Consider the following 24,529-nt stretch of genomic DNA (forward strand, 5'->3'; position numbering starts at 1 on the left):
GTACCCACACTGCATGGGGCTGATCAACCGCGACATGGGGAAGGAAAAGACCAAGCGACAAACACTGCAAAGCAAAATGGACCTCTACACTGTGGAGGCCCCTCCACGCCGCGGACCTCAGCCCCCAGAAGACGAAGGGGCCGGCGACGAGCCTCAGAACCCCCCAATTTCCTTGACGGACCTCATGAGAGCGAATGGGGAATCGAGGACATCACTGGAACTTCAAATAGGTGGCATATCCACCGAGGTGTCCCTTATACGCCAAGACCTCCGCAATCTATCGGCCAGGGTTGGTGAGGCGGAAGAGAGAGTGTCGGACACAGAAGACACGGTGCACCGCTTGGAGCAACAACTTGCCGCGATCACCCAAAAAATTGCCCAACTGGAATACCGTGCTGAGGACAGCGAAGGGAGAGCGCGGCGCAATAACCTCAGGATCCTCGGAATACCGGAGAAGGAGGCCCCAGCGCTGAACTGTTCCTGGAGGATTGGCTAACTCATGTCTTCGCCCCCAAAAAAAAGGGTGCATAGAGTCCCCACCGGCCCACCTACCCCGGGCGCCCCGCCTAGAACGATAATCGCACGCCTGCTGAACTACCGTGCTCGAGATGCGATCCTACAAATGGCAAGGGCCTCCGGCCTCATTACATACAACGGCTATAGGGTCGGGTTCTACCCCGACTACACCAAGGAAGTCCAAAAGGCCCGCCAATCTTTTGACTCGGTCAAGAAGAAACTTCAGTCGCTTTCTATCAAATATGCTTTATTTTTCCCGGCATCGTTCAAAGTCCACTATGAGGGCACCACTCATCTATTTTACACTCCCAAAGAAGCATGGGACTGGCTGGAAACCCAAGTTCTCACGGATTCCAGAACGAGGCACACACCACCGGGCCCACCCACACAGAGGCCCCGGCCCGAGCGGCTCTCGCCCCCTCGATCTCCGGCCAATGCAGACGACATGACGGGGACCCCCACGGAAAAGGGGTAAGGCCCACGCAGTGGGGGGGGGACTAATCTGCAACGTATTAACATGGAAGCGATCACCTAGCGGTCGCCGCTCCTAATGCGGCGCGGGCATTATCGCAGTCAGGGTTATCCGAGGAAGTTTACCAAGTTATAAGTTTAATGTTTGGGCGACAGGTGCTCCCAGTTGGAGGGGGTGGGGGCGGGATTACATGGTGGGGGGCGTTTTGGGGACCTAAGGAACCATGGGACAAGAAGGCTTGAAGCCTACAAACGTAGGCAAGGAAAGCAAACACTGTCTTTGGCCAGGACCGTGGATGCCATTATCAGCCAGTCAGCAGGCACCTCAATGCGAGGCAACCCTCGGATGTCTCCCTTGGAAGGAAACCGCCATTTGTCCCCAGAAAAAGCGCAATTGCCACTGATCCTTCCAGCTGTCCCAACAAGAAGACTCACGCAGATAGATTGAATTCCAACAAGGTAACCATACTGTCCTGGAACGTCAATGGCCTCGGCTCCAGCATAAAGCGAAGATTGGTGCTCCAGTACCTAAACTGGACACTCGCCAGACATTGCCCTCCTAAATGAAATGCACTTGATAGGCACAAACGCCAACTTTTTCAAAAGATCCAATTATTCGCATACCTACTATGCCGGATTCACGAAAGGTGCCAGGGGAACGATGATACTCGTTCACAAACGAGTTCCGCTCCAGCTAAGGAAGATCAGGACCGACCCCCGGGGCTGATATGTACTGTTGCTAGCTGATATCTGGGGCCTGAAATGGGGCCTGGCAGCAATCTATGCCACCCCCCCCACTCTGGCGAAATAACTACTCTCCGAACTACAGAGCTTTCTCCTGGAAGAAGAGGCTGATACTTGGGTGATTGGGGGGGACTTTAATGACGTAATGGACACCACAGTCGATAGATCCTGTAGGAGATCTGGAACCCGCCCCATCTCCACACCGCTCGCCGCGTTCGCCGAGGCCTTGGGACTGACGGACACATGGCGTTCGCTTCATAACAACGAGGCTGGCTTTACCTTCTATTCGGGCGTCCACAAATCTTTCTCCAGGATCGATTATGCCTTTATCCCCCACAACATAAATCACAGGCTTCTCGACGCTGAATTCCTTGCAAGAAGAATTTCGGACCACTCTCCGCTCCTCCTAACCATGAAAAACTGTCGCCACCCAGACCGTAACTGGCGCCTAAACGCATACCATCTCCGCCTCCCTGAAATCGCTGAGGAGCTTGAAAAAAAGACAACGGAATATTTCAAACTCAATGAAGGCTCCGTGGACTGCCCGATCTCGATCTGAGAGGCGTACAAGACAGTCCTCCGGGGCGGAAGCTATCTCAGCGATTTCCGCCTATCAACAACGTCAAGTCCAGAAGGTCAGAGAAGCAGAAGCACGAGTCCTGGAGTGTGAACGGCAAGTCCTAGTACACGGCACCCAAGAAGCAAAAGAGGCGATGCTCACGGCGCAAGACGCCCTTAGCAACCTATCTCTAGATAATGCACGAACTGCCCACCAATTAGTCCGAAGCCAAATATATGAACGGGGCGACAAAGCTAACAAGACTCTGGCCTGGTTAGAGACGCGAACAAAGCAGTGGACATGTACAGGCCATTAGATCTCCAGATGGAACACTGCCAACAGAAGACTGACATTGTCGAGGCATTCGCCGACTACTACAAAAATCTCTACACCCCACCCACTGAGAACCTGTCAGTTGAAACCTCACGCTACCTCGACCGAATTGAGATTCCGATACTGCCACAGCACCAATCAGATCTCCTGAATGCTGACATCACCGACACCGAGGTGCAAGAGGCATTGGCACAGCTCCAGTCCGGGAAAACTCCAGGCCCCAACGGGTTCCCAACGGAAACGTGGAAATGCCTCGGTGGCACACTATCTACCCACATGCACCGCATGTTCCTACGCAGCAGAGAGCTAGGAGCACTCCCCCAGACCTCAAGAAGGCATGCATAGTAGTCATACACAAGCCTGGAAAACCCCCGGAGGAATGTGCCTCCTACCGCCCGATATCCCTGATCAACGGCGAGGCCAAGGTCCTCGCCAGAACACTTGCCAATAGACTACTGCAGGTGATTGAGACCCTCGTCCACCCGGACCAATGTGGATTCATGCCCAATAAATCAACTCGAATGAACTTACGTAGAGTCCAACTGGCGCTGAGCAGAGCGAAATAAATAACAGCCCCACTCGCCCTCCTGGCGGTGGACTTTGAAAAGGCGTTCGACTCTGTGGGGTGGGAAGCTCTGTGGGCGATCATGGCTAGGATGAACCTGGGGCAGACATTTATATCATGGGTAAAACTTCTTTATGCATCCCCGGAGGCCACGGTGAGGGTGAATGGCAGGTCTTCCAAATCATTTCCCTTGGGTCGGGGCACGAGGCAGGGGTGCCCGCTATCCCCACTCCTCTTCCTCCTGGCCACTGAACCGCTAGCAATTGAGCTTAGAGCCAATACCAACTGGACCGGTTTCATTTGGCCGGAAGGGGGAGAGGACCGCCTTTCACTCTATGCAGATGACCTTCTCATATACCTCAGTAACCCGTGCATCTCATGCCCGGCTGTCTCCCTCATTCTCAGGGAATATCAGAATTTTGCGGGCCTACAGGTTAATGATGCCAAAAAAATCATCTTCCCGATTCAGGGTGGCGAGTCTTTGATCCCGGAGACCTGCCCATACCATGTCTCTATTAAGGAATTTAAATACCTGGGTATACGGCTTGACCCGATGCTCGAGGAGTTTCCCCGACTTAATCTACAACCAGTAATTGAGTGGTTCACCAGAGACACCCCCATTGGCAATCACTTCCCCTATCGCTAATGGGTAGAGCCGCGCTATAAAAAATGATGACCCTCTCCAGGCTGTTGTATGTTCTTCAGAACGCCCCATTCCTCATCCCCCGAGAAACCTTCGCACTCATTGACAAGTACCTACGCACACTGCTGTGGGTCGGGAAACAAATCCCGGATCGCCCTTGACATGCTCCAGAGATCAGTATGGGAGGGAGGCATCGGTTTACCCTGCATACGCACCTATTACCTTGCGACACAGATAGGAGTGGTAAACGACTGGATGCACGCAGACCCCACATTGCCACACATCCGTATCGAACTGGAGATCATGGCCCCGTTAACACCGCTGCAAATCTTGTACGCCACCCATGACCAACTCCCGGCGCTGCAAAAAATGACCCACCATATACGTCGCGCCTGGCGAGACGCACACAAACTAATCGGCTGGAAAGGACAGCCAACGCTATCACAACCCATATGGCACAATGCGCTCCTCCCGGAAATAGTGAGAATGGGCTCCTTTGGTCACTGGCATGCAAAAGGAATACACACACTAGCACAGGTGGTACAAGGGGGTCGCCTCCTGGGCTTTGAGACCATCTGAGAACAATTCGACCTGGCACCCATTGACCAGTTTCGGCACGGGCAACTAGCCCACGCTATCCGCACCCAATTCCCTGACACGACAATCATACCCCCCTGCTCCCCCATCGAGACCAATATCCTCCCGCAACGCATCTCCTCTAAGGTCACCTCCACTCTTTACCAGGCCCTTAACTCCTTCGGGGCTACACAGCTAGACGGGCTCAAAGCAAAGTGGGAAAGGGACGTAGGTCACCTTGAACCTGAAGATTGGGTTGATGCATTAATGTCTCCTAGAGAAATTGGTATAGAATCCAAGCTTAGGCTAATACAGTTGAGAATCCTCCATCGCTCATACCACACTCACGTGCTGTAATGGCCAGATGGGGTGGGCTAGAAGACGGGACATGCGTTTGATGCAAAAATGAACCTGCTACCTTCTACCATATGATATGGGACTGTCGGATGTTACAGGCCTTCTGGGAGGACTATTAGCACAATCTCTGCCGCTCTGGCTACACCAATCCCCAAGGATCCCAAAATGGTACTCTTAGGCATCTGGGGTGAAGTAGACCTGTCAAAATATGAGAAAATGTTTCTGGCAATTGCGTTGGGGGCGGGCAAAAGACTTATTGCAGCTAATTGGGGATCTGCCGACCCAACGTGCCTGAACCGTTGGAGTAACGAGCTGGACAGGTGCACGGCTTCAGAGTGCCGGATTTATAACGCACGGGGCTGCTCCCATAAATTTGAAAAAAATATTGGGTAAATGGCTAGATGCTCACTGAGATCCGCTGGTGGGGGTAGATCAATATCACTGCTAGCATTGGTTACCTGCCTTGTTTCGTTATTGTCTTACGGTCCTCGGTCTTATGGGCCTCTTCTAACTGTTATTAATGCTATGCTGCCTTTATCCTATGTATGCCGATGAGCCATGTTTGTTTTTCTACGTTGTGTTGTTCAAACTCAATAAACAGTTATAAAAAAGAAAATGTTGGAATCGCTTTAAGAAAACCTTTTATTTTCACGTGAATCAGTATTGGATGCGTGTGAAAACGCAAGACTTGCCATTCAGAACCTGCATATAGGCTGAAGGACTATATTGTGAGGAATTGGCCAACGGTAAAAAACCTTTTGGAAAGAGATCCAGAAGTTGAACTTTTAACACCTTCTTTGGAGTGAGATCCAAGCCATTGGGTCATGCAAAGCCAAGGATGTAGGTTATTGCTCGGGCCTATTTAGGTTACGTTTTTTCTGAGTTGTAGGGCCAGATAGTAAGTAGGTGTTTAACTAAGGACTATTTCTTTTGGGACATTTGACGAGCACCATTAGTTTTAGTTTTTTAGGTAGGGAATTACGCTCATAGCAGTAGGCCTAGATAGGAATTTTATTATTATTTAAATAAAACACCCTTGAACATGGCACATCTTGGTCCGACTCCTTGTTCTGGTTTGCCACAAGACCCACAGCATTTGGTCTACTACCTGGAACTGCTCATGTGTACCTGGGAGAATTCTTTAGGGAAGATCCTGCTGGAAGCTGTGTTGCTTAATGACGTACCCTGCAACATGAAGCTCTCCTAATCCACAACCAGAGGGAGAATCTATTATGATCCCTCCACTTGACATGGCAGGCAAAATAAGATCTGCTATCTCTGCAGCTATTGCGTGCTCCGCTGAAGCTTATGACCATTTTTCCCTGATGTCTCAGAAGGTGAAGACCCAACAAAGTTACTTTGGCCGTGGCAAGTGCTTACTCCATCCCTAGACTCTTCAAGCTATATTGTTCTGATGTCCTTTCTTGAAGTGAACCTCAACTGTTCAGTCTTGCAGTACTGAATCCAGAGCATCTGCTGGCTCGAAGCAAGGTTCAGAACTCTGAATACTGCTCACTTCTGCTGCGCTCATCATCTTGAGAGTGATCTCTTGCGGGTTCACAGACCTCATCTGAACCATTGGTCTTGCTATCCATTGTCAGCAACTCTGCCAGAGAACTATGTAGACACAAACAATTAGTGTAATTTGTTTAGACTTTGCTGCTAAGATCCCTCTCTGCACCGTGGACTTCGTCAATGCACTAGACCAGTATTTTTCAAATTTTGGCAGTTATCCAACTCCAAACCCATTATATGTCCTTTTCTTCCATGCCTAGAAACTTTGTCTGCAAATCAGTTCTCGGAGTGCACATTCATGACTTTTTCTGCTCTGGATCCCTTATCCACCTGCACAATCTTCCTTTCTGGACTTCTTCAGCAATGTGTCTTCGTATGGATCTCCTCTGAAGGGGTCCTTTGTTGACATCAGACGGAAGTTTGCCACTTGTACAGCTCTTTTACAACGTTTTTTTTAAATTCTTTTGACAGTTCTTCACAAAAGCTGGGAGCTGCCTTTTGTTGTATAGTTCATTCCTTTGAACAAAATGTCTAAACTATTCTAAACACTTGAAAAGTAGTGAAATGTCTTCCCCGTTAAGTACTCTTCAGTCTGATTTTATTTGTTTATTTTTGGCCACACCAGTGTTTTCATAACAAAGTCACCTGTAATGTAGAGCTACTCTTTTATGCACAGCCTTCAATAGAGTATATTTTTAGTAGTGTAAGGTTCAGATTTTGGGTAATTCTGCACCAATCATTAAAGAAAAGGTTTTTTGTGGTTGTGTGTCCGCTATTCAAAGCTAAGGACGCTCGCCGCCCCAGGTACCCATGGGCACACCTGTTAATGTTAATAAAGGCACTTTTTGTACCTTCCGGTGCTAGCTATGCTTAATTAATTGGAAATTAGACATAAATTGACTGAAGGATCAGCGCCCCACACAAGGTACCCCACTGAACTTATGTTTCGAAGTGTACTGTATGTGCATTCCTTTGTGTGCTTAAGCGAGTGAAAACAGTACTGTGCTACCACCATTTAACAATTCTAACAGTGAAGTCCTGACTGCTCTGTCTAGCTATGATTTGTAGAGGGTCAAGAATAACTTCACGGAGATTATGATTGCTAAAGACCAGTTAACCTTCCTATGCCCTGACCGTATTGCTTTTGGAAAACCCTGTTGACACTGAAGGTCAATGATGACAAAACAGAAATCTCTACTTGCCCCCAAATGCCTGCTAAAAAAATAAATAAAAAAAATAACTTTAAATGAACCACCCCATCCTCCTTAAAGGTCACCTCCACTCTTTACCAGGCCCTTACTTTTCATTGGCTCTCCTGTCATTTGCAAAGAAGACCCCAAGAATGAACTCCCAGACAGAAGCAATGGCTAAATCACGCTCCTTTCAAAACAAATCTCTTGAAAATCCCTTGGGCTTCACTCCTCAAGAGAACCACGCAGTTTGTTGGCAAATCAAAATGATCAAAACCCAGCAGGCTGTTTCATTGTTGGCACTCAGAAACGTCGTCTCATTTCCCCCTTTGTGAGAGATCTCCACTGGCTCTCAGTCAAACAATCATATCTTTTGCCTTCACTATTCTTCCCCTACCAGTATTAAAGATCACACCACACAATGAAAAACTTTAACGCTATGGATCATTGCTTCTAAACTGCCCCAAATTCAAGTGGTACGGCAGAGGAGATGGAAGGGTTTCAGGTGCGACCCTAACTTAATGGAACAACCACCTTCATTCAAGTCACTTTCCTGCTCCGACATCCGTTAGACCATCCTTCCCAGCCTATTTACAATATGTATGCTCTTGCTGGACCTGAAGTTTCCTAGCACCTGGTAAAGCAGTTTGTGGTGTTCACAATACAAGCATTTAACTAAATGTGCATAGGACAGGATGGGAAACAGTCCCTAATCTAAACCTTTCTTACCTGGGTATAAGTGCAGTTCTTTTTCTTGCAGTTGCCACAAACAAACAAATCAGTCTCTGTACCCCCGGTCCTGGCCATCTGATGCTCTCTGATTGATTCTTTCATCATGGCTTCTCTAATCTCCTTCAGCTCCTTGCTTGCCATTTCCTAACAATGAAAAAGAACAAGCACGTTAACACCTAGTCATCTGTTGAAACTCATTTTGCAGCTGTATTTATTGAAAGGAAGGATGGCATTTTGAACAGAAATGACATACAGATTAAAACATTACAGAAGGAGTAAGCAGTCCCTAGATAAGGTGCCTTTACAATTGTTGGTGATGAAATGGATGAGGAAGACTTGATGAAACGTAATATAAAACAGGCTGGGGACAGGAACTATAGAGACAAACACATAATTACATTTAGTACTTGGGCCAGTACTTACAAAAATTGAATGCATCTTTACATATGCCTTGGAGATGTTTGCAGAGGTGGGCTGGGTGTCAGTTGATAGAGAGTGAAGGTGGAGCAAGGATGGGGGCTCCCTCAATCGTCAACAAGCAGAATTTGAACCTGGTTTGGAGTGGCTTTGATGGCTGGGAAGAGTATTCCAGTTGGGTGAGAAAGAAGAGTGAAGAAAAAAAGCAAGAGGCTGCCTAAGGTGTACAGGGACAGATAGGTTGATGAGAAAAGAGGAGCACAGAGTCCAGAAGGGAGAGTTCAGTGAAATAAGGCTAGTGAGGTAGTGGGGGCAAGACAATGGATGGATCTAAAGATGAGGCACAGGAACTGAAAGGAGTGATTTTGCATGGAAAGTCTGGGGAGGTATGAAAGAATATGGGATGGTTGAAAAAGATGCTAGTAGCAAAGTTGAGAACTCTGCTGGGAGGAGTGAAGTAGTAGAGAAGACCAAAGAGTAAGCTGAAACAGTAGTCCAGCCTGTAGAGTACTTCGGTTACGCGAAACAAATTACTTACCTCTGGTAATTTTTTTTTTTGTATATGGTTTTATTCAAACCTTTACAAAAATAGAAACAACTTCAAATTCATGCTCAATAAAGCATCTAACACCTAACAATATACAATTTCATTACTATCACATTTTATTTTAACATTTCCAGTTACTGCATTAAATCATATCTTTCACTTCCCGAATCGACAGTCACATGGAGGAAGGGAATGAGTATTAGGACCAAGCCTTAATTTACAAACCTGCACTCTTTAAAAGGTGTATAACTGAATTACAAGGTTGTTTCATGACCAGATATAATTCGATTACAAAAGGATTCAGATAGTGACCCCTCCTCATTTCTTACGTGCTTTCGGAAAAAGGTCAATCTCAGGGTCCCAGGTTCATTCACACTCCATTCGCAGATGTCTCAGTGTTTGTCCTGAGGGAACCACGCATGTTTTACACAATTTATGCGCCTTTTCTTCTTGTTTTCGTTTGTCCAAGATCTCCCCAATAGGCAGCAGATTAAATTTTACTCTGAGGAAGTTGGTCCTAACCTGTCTATCTGGGAATTTTAACGGATATTTCGAAAGGTGCCCCATTTTTTTTCCATCAATTGAAAGGAGTTGGGCGGGATCGCATTTCTCACCTTTGCGATCGTGTAGATCCAATCACCCAACTCCCCTGCTATTTTTACTTTCTGGGGGATATTAACCAGGGTCTCAGAGTTTGAATCTATGTTTACCAGAAATTCCTTGACTCTCAATTCCAACTTTGCCAAAAGTTTGGATTTTGAGAGTTCAAGTTTGACCTTGATATCACCATACAGAGTATTGTGCTCTGCGGTGATGATCGGCCGGTAAAGTGAGACAAACTTCCAATCTGCAAGAGAGCCTAGTGAGTTCAACCCCAATTCAAACCTCAGGTTCCATGACGGTGTACTCGTTGGAAGGCCAAGAACTTCCTTCCAAGTAAGAGCCTCTACTTTATCCCAGTTTGTGTTGCATAACAAAGGCTTGGCTTCTAGGCCATAGAGGATTACTGGTATCACCTTTGATCTGTAGAATGTCATCAAATGTAATGCAATTCCCAATTAGTATTAGCCATGCGAAGACTGTCGGAAGCGGCTGAGTGCGTCTGATCAGCGCGGCTTGACGGTCTGTTACGAGTTACGTACAGTCTGCATCCAGGTTCTTTCCTCTGATCCCTCGTTCCCCCTTGTTTCAGCTACGGAGCGGGTAGCTGCTACGCCGGAGTCGGAGCTGGCGTGTGTGGAGTGGCGTGTGCCGGAGAATTCTGTGCAGCAGTCCAGCGCAGTTTCATCCAGTCCGGCTCAGTGGAGCTTCGTTGTGCGCTGTGGGGGAAGCAGGGGTGAAAGCGGTGGATTGGAGTGCGGCAGTAGAGTGTAATAGAGGCTCCTTCCACTCCACTCCTGATTAATCTGCAGATTGGCTCGCCGCTCTCTCCCTCCTGCTCCCGGGGGTTTGTGGAATCCGTGGCCCTGACGAGAGCCAGAGCGAGTAAGTGTGCGGGACGAGGCCCGCTGGCCGCCCGCTGCACTTTGCACGTTTGGTGTATTATTATTCTGAGCTATTATCTTTGAGTAGGTAAGCGCTGATAGATGACAATATCTTTGACCTAAGATATTGCTACGTGAAAACAAACAAAGTACTCCGGTAATTTCTCCTTCCTTATTATACCATTCTCTGCCTTGTGTGTTTCCATCTTCTTTCCTTGACTTGAGGACTGTTGGCATTTTTCGCCTTTGACCTAAGTTTAAGGAAGTGTGATTTCTTGCTTAAATCAAACATTTTAATACAAAAGGGGGAAATGTATGACCTGCGCAGTGCGGCTCTACCTTCAGAAGCCCGTAGAACATTGCAAACTGTTCCGGTGGAAACGGGCAAGAAGCCTCTGCGCAAAGAAAAGGAAAGGGCTAGAGCGTCTTTTTTCAAACCCTATAAATCAGGTGGGGGTATCTTTCTTCTACCCCCTAGTGTTTATCCTTCAGACGACCAGTCACCAGCAGGATCGGGTTTTCAGGATTCACTACCGCGGATGAGGCAGATGGAGGGCGAGTCAGCACCCTTAAATCATCCCATCCGTGCTCTCTTCCAAGGTAATCTGGACTTTACCCTGAGGACTTCTACTATGAAGAATGTGATTTCAAACCATCTAGTCTCTACAAGTGAGCCATTTCTGACTAATACTATGCCTCCTTTGTTAGCTCCAGGGGTGGGCTCAGTTCAATTAGAGGCTCATTTGACTCATCCTTGTGATGATTTTGGTGAGCCTAGAGATGATGACATGCTGGAGCTGGAAGCGGTGGTCTCGGCTCCCAGTGTGGGGGTGGCATTGCGACCGGATGAAGAAAGGTGCCAAGGGACGCCTTATGACCCACAAAATGTATCATCAGAAAAAGAGGCCTGCTGACTATGTTCAGAACACCCCTGAGGAACTCGTGCCACCAACTATAACGGCTCTAAATTTTAAGGTTTTCGAAAATCTGAAAACTGAGGTTTACCAGCATATGGGGTATATTACTAGAGGTTACGAAGGATTTGGAATTAAATGAAATAACTATGGTGGCTTTAAAATCAGCAATTAATGACTCACTGGGAGGGTTCCTGAGTGAACTTCATAAAGAAGTAAAGGATCAATCACGCAAAATGGTTCATTTGACTGAATTATGTGGGGACTTAAAAAAGGTGTCTGTGATTCTACTAGAAAAAGCACAATGTCAAGATCACCAGACACAGGAAGGACCTCCAGGATCTCTTGCCCCTATTCTATCTGAAGCTACTCTTGATGATACTCCCCTCTCAGCATCTGTGATGCAGGAGTTCTTGAGATTAGCTGTGATGGCGGATATTGAGCTTCAATCTATGGTCCCGGATGAGGGTCCGCCAATTAACATCTCTTCCGATTCAGATCCGATAGCTCCTCGGACAAGAAACTGAATGGAAAGTCCAAAAGGAAAAGAAAAAGAAAGGCGTTAATAGCCGATGAAATCATCTCTTCTCCAAATAAACAGCGTAAACGGAAGAAAAAGCAGATTGCTTCAGAAACTAATCAACATCTGCGAAAGTTAAAAGATGGGTTAAAGAACTTTGAAAAATCTCAAAAGGAAATGGTTCTGATGCCCTCTGATTCAAAAAAAGGGGAAGAACATTTATAAATCGAAAGCTGAAAAAGCCCCGGTAATGGAGAAATTGAAGTGCCTGGAGGTAAATCAACTGTGGGAAGTCAAACCGATCCTGCAGAGCGACCAAAGAAAATTGCACCGTTCTTTCTAATGGCAAAACAGAAAAAGTCACTGTCTAACCCTTTGGTGAAAATTGCTCCTATTTTTTCGAAAAAATCACAGAGGGTGGCCTTAGGTCCCTGGACCAAGGGTGTGACTTCTAGTATTGAAAATGTTCAAGTAAATACTGCTGATGTAATGAAATGCCCGCCTGACAGATCTGTATTTCACAGGTTTGATGGTCATTTACATGATCTACAGATAGGATCGCTTCCAGCTATCGGAACTGGAGCTCCTACTGGTTCAGGAACTCCGGTGGGGAAAGGAAATATCCCCTTAGGAGGCTAGAGGATTGATAAATCGTATAAGCAGAATCCAGATCTGAGAGTTTTTTTGTCAAGACACTCTACACGTAATGACTCACTGTTAAATCGTTCTGCAATTCTTCTGGAGATGAAGTCAATTCCAGCCTTGAAGTACTTTTCATCAGATGACATTGAGACAGCGAGTTTTCTGCTTGGCTCTGATACGAATACAGCGGCTGATCTGACTTGGTCTAGATTTAATTATGGGAGAGGTGGTGGCTTGGGAGCTGAGGGGTTTGAAGATTTCTTTGACTTGTCCGGTACAAGTCTCCGCTCATTCTTGGCAGGTAGTTAACCAAGAGCGTGTTTGGGGAGCAGTTGCTAAGGATGTTACCGCAACTATTCAGTCGAATGTGTGGGATATGCTCCCCAAAGTAATCTCTCAAGTTTTTCTTAAAATGGGTATGACCCATCCGAAGGTCTAGGGTCGACTCAGGTTAATGTGTTATCATGGAATACTAGAGGTTATGCCTCCTTCTCTGAGGAGCCTAGAAGATCAGAAATTTTTAAATCATTTGACCTAATTCTTTTTCAAGAAACTTGGTTAACTTGTTTAGTGGGTATAGATAGGTACTCATTTTTCAGCAGTTGGCCTTGGTCCCAGGGGTTAGTAGACCAATGGGGGGTCTTTTGGTGGCATCTAGTAATGAAGTCTTTAAATCCTATGTTATTATCTCAAACAGTATCCAGGGGACCCTTATGGTGAGACTGTCAAGAAGTAGCTCTATTGAATGTCCAAGTTGGATAGTGGTAAATTTGTATTGGAACCCTGGTGTCCTTCCATTATCCGAGTTTTTGCATGCCCTTTCTGATGGTTTAGTTGATTGTTCCTTGCAATACCCGGCGGATGATATTCTTATTGCCGGGGATCTCAACTCCCAATGTATTTCTACACTGGACCCTAGGTCAGGAAACTTCAAACAGAAGTCCAGCAATGGCAAAATATGGGTAGAGTTTATGCAGGATTGGAATCTCTTTATGCTGAATGGAAACATCTGGGGGATATTCCGAACTCCCTTCCTGGCACAGAGGTTCCTCTTTCTCTACGATTGATTATTTTTTTGCCTCAAGAAATATTTTTGAGAGTTGCTGCAGTTGGTCGTGGGGGATGGGAACAATGATGACCATGCTATGCTGAAGTTGGCCTTGTCTTTGTGTTTCAGCGGCCCCTCGCTATGGTCAAGAGCTTTTTTATTAATAATGCAGGAAACGTTATCAGAAAGTTTCCCAAAGGGGGACAACTACTAAACAAGGAGCTGAGACATAGGATGAGTCATTTACCTGTCCAGCAATTGTCTGAGTTCTGTACTCCTGTTTTTCTTTTTTGAATTCTCTGTCTGATTTGGCTCTGGTGGAGCTTCCCATGCAGAAATCCCACAAGTTCCATGAACATTCCTTCAACGATCACATTATAGTTCAAAAGACTGAATTGAGGCATCAGAGATCTATCCTAAAGAGATCAGGCCTATGTGTGAAAGCTTATGGGGAGGGAGTAGCAAAGCTAAAAAATAATTATAGGAATTGGCTACGTGCCCATAAGCATCTGGTACTTCAGCAGGATGCTGAGAGAATGATTTGTGCCCCATCTCTTAGGAATTCTCAGAATTATTGGTCAATGGTAGGATTGAATGAGGTAACTCATCACCAGAAACAGGATTCTGTTATCCAAGAGAGGGTGTGGCTTGACCATTTTGCCAAGGTTTATGACTCTGAGGCTCCAATGTGTTCGTTTGTGGATATAATGTCCAATTGGTGTCTTGAATTTAACGTTCTGGACCCTGAATTGCTAATCAAGAAATCTTCAGCCTCAAGAGCGTCTGGTCCGAATGGTTTGAGTAACTCGATTTTGAAATTGGATCCAGTCACCTGGTCGAAGGTTCTAAAGGCCCTCTTTGATAACATCATTATCCAGAAGAGAATTCCAGACTCCTGGAAACAATCCATAGTTATATCTATCTATAAGAAGGGTGACAGGTCACTGGCTTCTAATTATCGCCCTATTTCTCTGCTAGATGCCGATAGTAAAATCTTTTCGGACATCATTCTAGGGGAATTGGAAACCTGGGCAAAAACAAAGGGAATTATCCCTAAGCAGCAATCTGGTTTTAGAAAGGGCTTGTCTTGAATTACTTTGCTGCAAAGTCATTTATCAAGGGTGGCCCTGCGCTTTTTGGAGCCTGGATCGACCTATCCCAGGCATTTGATATGGTTGATAGGAATTTACTGTGTGGCAAACTGGATGCCTGGGGAATCCCTCCTGGTTTACTTTCTATTCTGAGAGAGCTGCACTCCAATAATTACATGCGGGCAGGACTTGGCAGATCGGGTCTGCTTTCCGATCCAATTAGGATTACTAGAGGGGTGTCATGATCTCTGCTTCCAAAAGGTCAGGGTTTTCCCAACTCCCTTGGAAGCAGATCCATAACCCAGGTTCCGAGTGCCAACCAGTCCCAATTGGGACCTTTTGGACCCAGTCCTGGCGCCAGTGGCACCAGGCTCATAAATATGCCCAGTCCCAGCGCTGGAAGCGCCGGGCTCATAATGCTTGGGTGGACTTACCTTCAGCAGACCATGCTGCTTACTTGCCTGCCAGTTGAGCCTCTGATCCTCTTCTGTTTGGAACTACTTTTCCTGTTGGGTGGGGCTGGAGCCACTCCCTAGATTCAGAACACTGGAACTCTTCTGGAAGGCAGGAACTCTTTTCTTACCAGGAACTCTTTTCTTACTTAGGCGTGGCTGTGGAAGGAGACACCTAAGCACTACAGGAGGCTATTTAAACCACACCCGGTGGATGAATCTTGCTTTGCGTTATTCTGCAACCTCTGCAGCAGAACGCTCATCGTGTCTTCTGCATCCGGTCCTGGGCCTAAGGAAAAAGGCTTACCATCCTGAATCCAGTCTTCAGCAACACCTATAAAGACAAGAAAGAACAGGTTAGCATTCCGGCATCTGAAAGGCAAAGGCTTACCATCCTGAATCCAGTCTTCAGCAACACCTATAAAGACAAGAAAGAACAGGTTAGCATTCCGGCATCTGAAAGGCAAAGGCTTACCTACTCTTCGTGCGCTCCGGAGGTCTTCACACTGCATTCCGGCATCTGAAAGACAAAAGTTTACCAACTCTTCGCACGCTCCGGAGGCCTTCGGCGCTGCATCCCGCATCTGAAAGACAAAACAAGGTGCGTTTAAAGACATTGGGGAACTTTAATACTCACGTGCCATTACTCCTTTCCACATCTAATCCAGTGGGTATTCCGGCACCCTGCAGCCACTCCGAACTCGTACCTGCAAAATAAAAAGACAGTTAGAGCGCATAGTGAAGCAGGCAACAAGCGCTTACTTAAGTGCTTCCAGGCGCTTCTATTCATCACACGGGCTCCATCTTCAACTCACTTCAGCCCGTCATCCGCCATCGCCGGAACCCTGCAAAACAAGAGACATTACTAAAGACTTTAAAGACATTTGAATGACTCGAAACTTACCGTTCGTGCAGTAAACGACGGACAGCAGTCCTCTGAAGTCAAGAGGCCTGCGCTACCTATCCAGTGAAGAAAGTGGTTACAGCACCCTGCCCCGAGGCAGATGGAGAGCTCGGCATTCACTTACCTAAGGTGAGAGCGTTAACCTTTGGGGGTCTACAGGAGAGGAGAAGAGGAAAGAGATAGGGACACCCCAATAACCCCAGTTCATTAACCCCATATTTTCTATCTGCAGACATCTTACTCTACACGTCAGGCATACAGTGCACAGAGGTCCAGCCCAAAGAGCCAACCGGGTGCTACACATCACCTTTGAAGATACGGTAGTCGCCCAGTCAAGACCGGCGCCTCTGCGAGAATCAGGTGAGCGTTACAAGGGGTATGACAAGGTTGTTTATTAGCCCCTCTGCTTTTCATCCTCTTTATGGCGGATCTATCTAACTGGTTGCAGGATATTGGTTTAATATCTCCATCCATTGGCAATGCAAAAATAAATTGGCTAGCGTATGCAGATGACATAGTAGTCCTGGATTATTCACAAGTGGGGCTGCAACGTCTGTTGTCCGCGTTCAAATCTTATGCTAGGAGCAATAAATTAAATATAAACCCCTCAAAATCCAAGATTCTTCTATTCAAGAGACCAAATAAAATAGTGAAGAATTTTGCTTGGAAGTTGGATCAGTCTCCGGTAGAGGTTGTTTCAGAACTATCTTATCAGGGAGCTGAATTGAGATCTTTTCGATCAAAGAATAGTCTGCTGTCATCTATTGATCTAAAATTGGTGAAATTAGGTGCTCAGATGAAAAAAAGTAATTCCAAGTTTGGCAAATTCTCTATCCTTCCCCTTGTAAGATTCTATATTGGGAAGGTAGTTCCCATAATTTTATATGGTTTGGATTATAACGCTGTAGCTTTGGAGATAGAATGGGATGTAATAGAATCTAGGATCTGGAAACGTACTTTGGGTCTGCCAGACTGTGTTCCCATTGTTTGCTTGCGCTATGAACTTGGTCTTTCGTCACTCAGATCATGGCTAGAATGGAAGTGGTTGACACTCTACAGACTAATTCTTGACCCTCCGAAGAATTCCCTTTTTGAGGAAGCAGCTATAGAGCTGCAAAAAGGGAACAATGATTTTCTGTATAGATTAGGGCAAAAATGTTTGGAACTATTGTCTGGCTGTGACTGTGATGTTGAGTTGCTTTTGCAGAACCCTTTAAAAGGGAAAGACAAAATGAAATTGGCTGATTGGATTGACACGATTGATGATATGCAAAGAACCAAAAGATCAGCCTCTTTGACACTGCTGGATAAACGCTTATCATTCATGCCTGCTTATTTAAAGAAGTCCCCTAACCCTCGGTTTAGATCTACTTTTCTGAGATTTCGCCTAAATTGACTCCCTACTCTAGAATTATTAGCTATCAGAGATAAGGAAGGGGGGACTTTATCAATTTGTGACAGGTGTCCAAGTAGTGAAGTCCAGACTATTAAGCATTTATTATCTAATTGTCTTGGGACCTGGAGTATCAGGGCCAGTCTTTTTAGTAGATTTGTCCATGAGTCTCATCTTAATACCGATGACTTTTGGGCAAGATTATCTTCTGGTAATGAGATAGCTCTATCAAATGAGGTGGGAAGATGTTTAAGGGAATTGAAGTTAGTAACAGATTGAACTAGTTGCGTTGATTTGAATTTCTTGTAAACTGCTGGATTCCTTTTTTTGATGACGTGTGTTTTATTTAAAACTTGTAAACTGCTGGATGATTTTTTTTATCCGTTTTTATTTTGTGTACTGTATGTCGAAATGTGTTAAGTCAAATTTTGGCTATTGCACTATAAATAAATAATAATTAAAAAAAAGAATGTCATCAATGGGAGGATCGAGAATTGGCAATATCTGTTTTGAAGCTTCTTCATCTGAGGGATGAGAAGCAGAGCCTTCATCTCCACATCTAGCTCTACCTTATAGATTGCTGGAGAGGCGTATATTCTGGAACCCAGGTATGTCAGTTGCTCGACCCGAGGAATTATGTGGGTATTGAGCATTGTATCTTCTTCTGACTGTGCTTGAATACTAAGAGCCTAGATCTTAACGGATTGACAGTCCGTTTACCCGTGCATATACGCCCAGCTTGGTTAGTAAACGCTACAGACCTATTGCTGTTCAGTCAAGCAGAATAATGTCATCTGCGTAGGTCAGCCAGTGGAACTTTTTTCCAATGACCCCTTGTCATGACCCTTGCCCCTGGCCCTCACTGACAACTCAGCCTTCCAGTTAGGGCCAGGTCAAAGGCCTTAAAACCTCATCCAAGACTCTCTTGGAGTCCAGTCCAGAAACCATCATGAAGACCAACATTAGAATGGGACTATTTACTTGGGATTATTTAACTTGAGGTTGAGGGGGTTCAGCCAACATGGAGGCACATACATAGCTCAGTTACATGGAACTGAGCTATGCGGTCTAGTCTTTTGGGTGTGGCAGGCCTGGGACTAATTTTAGCTAGACTACTTTACCTGAGACTGTTTAAACCGAACCCAAACAGCAGAACATGCTTTGCGTTATATTGCGTGTGGGCAGCTTAACGTGTCCAGTTCTTTGATGCCAGCTTACTTGAAACCAAGGACCTGCAGAGAGAAAAAGAACACTACGAAACTTACCTGGAACAGTATCCTGTCTTCAATCCATCGCCGACTTCAGTTCCACTCACCTGAAGGTACGAACTCCATCATCCGGCACCGCATGCATCCTGGAATATCATAACCTGGAAAGAGGAGAAAGAAAGACAGTATTAGTAAGCGTTTACTCACGTTTCCTCCCGAATGAAGAAAGCCACACAATTCTTACCTGGGTAGTCATCTCCTGGTCAGTATCATGGCTGGAACATTACGGCGCTCGGCGAGGAATGGAGTAGTTTCTTACCTGTAACTCCATTTCTCCAGCGTTGGTATCTTTCATGGATTCACATGCTTAGAATATTCCCCGTCGTCAGACTGGGAACCCTCGGTACACATATATAGTCGTTTCCTATAGGAAAAACTTCCGACACTTGTGTGTCCTATCCACATCTACGTCCTCTCCGGGGCCGTCCACGCATGCCCCATAGGACGTAATGGTATAAAAGCCCCGCCCCCGCGGGTCCCGTCAGATTTCGGCCCCTCCAAAGTAGAAAGGGGGGAACCTGTTTATGCACATATCATGCACATTGCATTTCGGGGAGGCTGGTGGGCGCATGTGAATCCATGAAAGATACCAACGCTGGAGAAATGGAGTTACAGGTAAGAAACTACTCCCTTCTCCAGCATTGGATCTTTCATGGATTCACATGCTTATAATAGATTGTATAGAAGTATCCTAGAAGAAGGAGGTGAGAATGCAATGCAACATACATCACAAAAACAAACCACTCCCAGTCCAAATATATATATGCACGTAAGCAGCAACATATCTTCTGATATAAACATATTCATAATATATATATATATATATATATATATATATATATATATATATATATACTTAAAGCCGACACATCAAGGAAAAAACCAACATAGGCAAGGTAAGAGACAACAGCTTCACCATATTTGGCTTACCTCATTGAAAAAGATGGCGCAGCACTGCCCTTCCCATCTGTACTTCATCTGCATGCTGCCTTTCCAGGCAGTAATGGCGTGTGAACGTGTGTGGGACTGACCATGCCGCCGCCTGGCAGATGTCTGTCAGAGGAATTCCTGCCCATAGCGCCGCGGAGGAGGCTGTCGATCTCGTGGAATGGGCTCTAGGGTGCCCTTGTATGGGTCTCCCGGCCTTGGAGTGACTAAAAGCAATCGCCGACGAGACCCATCGAGCCAGTCCTTGCTTGGAAATTGCCCTTCCTCTCGTCGACGGACCATATGCGATGAACAGCTGTCTGGTAGTTCTGAGTTCTTTGCAGATAAAACTTTAACGCTCTTTTCACATCAACCGTATGAAGAGCCTTTTCCGCCGTCGACGACGGGGTCGCAAAGAAAGAAGGGAGAACAATGGTCGAGTGTTTGTGATAGACCGTCGGCACTTTCGGGATGAAAGTAGGATTAGTTGATAGTATCACTTTGTCCTTAAAGAATCTCATATATGGAGGGTCTATGACTTACGGTAAAATGAGTTACTTCCAAAGGCCGTATTTCGTGCTGCGTTTGCCACCACATACAGAACCTTCGCCACTTGCATATGTATGACTTGTTAGTGGAAGGAGCCCTAGCCGCCTGTAGAATTCTCCGGCAATCCGACAAGACTTTCAAATTGCCAAATTCTGCAAAGTCAGGAGCCAGGCCGTCAGGTTGAGGCTGTCCGGATTGTGATGCCACACCGTTCCCTTGACCCTGGATAGGAGATTCGTAACTTTCTGGAAAGTTATCGGTTGTTCCAACGACAGATGTAGTAAGTCGGAAAACCACGGTTGTCTCGGCCAATACGGTGCCACTAGAATGACCCGGCATTTGTATCTGTGAATCCACTGTATTGTCCTCCGTATAAGGGGAAACGGAGGGAAGGCGTACAGGAACTTGTCTGTCCACGGAAATGAGAACGCTTCCCCTAGGGATCCTTTCTGAGGCCATCTGCTCGCGAACTGCTCGCATTTCCTGTTTTCTTTCGTTGCGAAGAGATCGACTGAGGGGTGACCCCACCTTTTGAAGATTTTTTGCAGCTGAATGGTGTCCATCTCCCACTCGTGTATCTGAGCCATGCTCCTGCTCAGGGAATCCGCTTGTACGTTCTTCACTCCTGGGAGATGGTGAGCCACTATAGATATGTTGTGTTTCAAAGCCCAATGCCATACCTTTTGAGCCTCCACAGAAAGGGTCCTGGATCTCGTGCCGCCTTGTTTTATCAAGTAGAACATGGCTGTCGTGTTGTCTGTCAGCACTCTCACTCTCGACCCCTTGATATGTGGGAGGAATGATTTCAAGGCCCATCTCACTACCCTCAGTTCCAGCACATTGATATGTAGGCGTGATTCGGTGGGAGACCATCTGCCCTGGGTTTGGTGGTTGTCCATGTGTGCTCCCCAGCCCGTCAGGGATGCGTCCGTGATGATGGTATTCTGAAATTCTGGTTCTTGTAGAGGAACCCCTCTGTCCAGGTTGTGAACGCTTTTCCACCACTGGAGGGGTCGGATGATACCGTCGTCGTCGACGGTTATCCTGTCTGACCACCGGCCCGTGGCCTGCTTCCATCTGTCCGCTAGGAATTCCTGTAGAGGCCTCATGAACAATCGACAGTTGGCTACTAAGTGGATGCAAGAAGCCATGGAATCTAGGATCGCCACATACTTCCTCACTGAAAGTGTGCCATGTAAGCGTAGTTGACTCGTCAGTCGATTAATCTTTGACATTCTGTCTAGGGAAGGTTTCACTATTCCCGACTGGGTTACGAATTGAGCAGCCAAGAACTTTAAGTTCTTTGATGGCCTTAGAGAGGACTTTTCGAAGTTCACTGCGAACCCCAGTCGTTGCAGAAGCTGTAAGGTGGTCTGTACGCTGTAGTTGGTCGACGCCGAGGAGGATCCCCTCACAAGCCAGTCGTCGAGGTACGGGTAAACATGATGCCCTTTCTTTCGCAGCCAGGCTGCCAAACATTTTGTGAACGTTCTTGGGGAGGATTTGAGACCAAACGGGAGCACTGCGAATTGGTAGTGTGTCTGACCTACCATGAACCTCAGAAACTTCCTGTGTTTTTGACACATAGGGATGTGGAAGTATGCGTCCTGTAGATCTAGAGACGCCAAAAAATCCCCCACGTGAACGGACCTGATCACTTCCTGCAGCATGAGCATTTTGAATTTCTGGCTCTGTAAGGTCTTGTTGAGGTCGCGTAGGTCGAGAATGGGACGCCATTTTCCGTTCGGCTTTTTTACCACAAAACACCGTGAGTATACCCCTTGGCCTTTCTGCGATGCAGGGACTAACTCTATGGCACCTTTTTGTAACATAAGTGCTACTTCCTGCAGCAAAATGTTCAGATGTGGTTGGGGTAGGGGTATCGGTGGACACTTTGGAGGTTTGCATTTGAATAGTAGAGAATGTCCGTACCTCACTGTGTCCAACACCCACTGATCTGTTGTGATGTTTTCCCATTCTTTGACGCAGCTTGACACTCTTCCTCCCAGAACGGTGCGCTTCCCGTCATTGCTGGTCTTTCTGTTTGTTCGTCGACGAATAGGTCGGCCGTCTCTTGGATGACTGGAAGTTTCTGTGCCGGCTTGAGTTTTGAGAGGCGCGTCTATATCCTTGGAAGGGTATGCCGATCTGCCAAAGGATCTATCCCTGGGTGTGAGTTGCCAGACGCCCCTCTAAAGGGACAAAAGGATCGAAAGTGTTTACCACTCTGAAGAGCACCCAACAAACGTGCCGTATCCGAGTCCTCCTTCATGCCCTTCAAGGCCTCGTCCACCTTTTCTCCGAAAAGAAGGTCACCTTCGAAGGGCATGTCCAATACTTTATACTGCACCTCGGGCCTGAAGTTGGTGCACTTAAACCAAGCCTGGCGTCTTAGAATAACTCCGTTGTTTATCTGCTTAAAGCCCGAATCTGCCAGGTCCACCGCTATGTTAATAGCATGATTCGACGCCTCTTCGCCCTCTCGTACCAGAGACATCGCCGTTCTTCTATGTTCCTCCGGAAGGTGGTCCAGTATAGGGGCTAGTCTGTGCCACATCTCCCTGTCGTACCTGGCCACAATAGCCAGAGAGTTGGCTGCTTTCACAGTTGCAGCACCCACGGAAAGAACCTTCTTACCAAACACGTCTTGGCGCCTTGCCTCATTATCCGGAGGGGTAGAGCACTTGTGTTGGGCCTTCGCTTTCCTCGTCGCCGCTGCCGACACCACTGAATCAGGTGTAGGTTGGGACGAAAGACACTTCGGGGTAGAGTCTGGCACTTTAAATTTCTTTTCAATGCGGCCTTTGACGGCCGGTTCAGAAAACGGGTGACGCATGGTTTGAACACCCTCTTTGCAGACATGATCTAAAATGGGTATTGAGAATATTGAACGTCTAATTCTTACCCATATGGTCGAATAGAAAGCAGTCCTTTTTCTCCTCCTGCTGGACCAGGCCAAACTCCTTGCATGCCTTTTCCATCATTGAATGAAAAGCGCCAATATCGTCTGGTGGCGACGGGTGAGTGGGGCTCTTTGGTGTTTCCAGTTCCACATCCGAAACCCAGGATGGATCCCTAGATGGAGACAGGGAGATATCCAATGCTGACCCACGGTCAGATAAAGAGTCCGAAAGCTCACCCTCCTCCTGGACTACTGGAGTCACCGGAACTCCGATCGTTTTGGTTGGACGGTGTGACGGGCCGGGTTCGTCGACGGGGGGAGTCGACGCCACAGGCGGAAGCCTTTCATCCAACGATTTTAGCAGCGAGTGTAAGGAGGACAGGACCTCCATGGACAGGGCCGATTGAGAGTTTGGAATTTGGGTAAACACCTGAGAGCAGGTTGCTCCTGATGGCGACTTGGCTCGTAGCCCAAGGTCTTCCGGGCCCGCAATCCTGAAACCGTCGTCTTCCTTCGAGGAAATCGACACTGCTTGTTCCTGCAGTAACGTGTCCGGCAACCCCAGATCAAAAACCTCTGGTCTCCAGGCCAGAACTTCGGTCGACGAGGACATCGTCGCCGTCATCGGGTTGATGACGGGGGAAACCAACTGCGTCAGAGGCAGTGAGGACACTGACTGGTTCGTCGTCGTCGACGGTGGGCCTGCAGGTGGCTTAGGCGGTCCCGCCTTAACGGTGCTCTCCCTGCGTTTATCCGATTCTCTACTCGTGGCAGATCTATGAGGATCGCCCGAGGAGGATTTTGGCCTTTCCTTTCCTTGTTTTTTCGACGATGATGATGATGTCTTTTTAGAAGAATCTTTTGAAGAGTCCTTGGAAGAGTGGCTTCGTGGAACATCCTTTTCCGCCGGTCGAATCTTCTTCGCCGGTGGTTCCGACGAGGTTGAACGGCGCGGGGCTCCCGATGTTTTCGTCGAGGCCACGCTGCGCACGGAGCCCACCTCCGACTGAGGGTATGCTCCCGCCCCGTCATTTAACCACGATACCAGCCGCCGACTCCGATCTTTCAGGGTTTTCTGGGAAAAACCCTTACATATTTCACACTGGTCTGCCGAATGGTGAGGGTGGAGGCAATAAATACAATCGAGATGGCCGTCCCCCTCGTAAACCTTCTTCAATCCGCACGTGGCGCACGGGTGAAAAAGAGGTTTGCCCGACATTCTGGTAAGACCAAAAAACCTCAGGAGCTCGTTCGGTCAACCCAGCGAGTA

General features: G+C 47.0%; 1 protein-coding gene across 2 annotated transcripts in view; it reads right to left on the bottom strand.

The window, feature by feature from the left end:
* Positions 1-24,529, bottom strand: part of TCEA2 (transcription elongation factor A2) — a 991,119-nt gene that overhangs the window by 26,868 nt on the left and 939,722 nt on the right. For both annotated transcript variants that reach the window (XM_069650839.1, XM_069650840.1), the window contains one exon: positions 8,199-8,345. In XM_069650839.1, coding sequence (XP_069506940.1) covers positions 8,199-8,345 — 147 coding nt within the window. The remainder of the gene's footprint in view (positions 1-8,198; positions 8,346-24,529) is intronic.

This window comes from Ambystoma mexicanum, chromosome 3p (assembly GCF_040938575.1).
Source record: "Ambystoma mexicanum isolate Mex_15411 chromosome 3p, UKY_AmexF1_1, whole genome shotgun sequence".
Classification (NCBI taxonomy): domain Eukaryota; kingdom Metazoa; phylum Chordata; class Amphibia; order Caudata; family Ambystomatidae; genus Ambystoma; species Ambystoma mexicanum.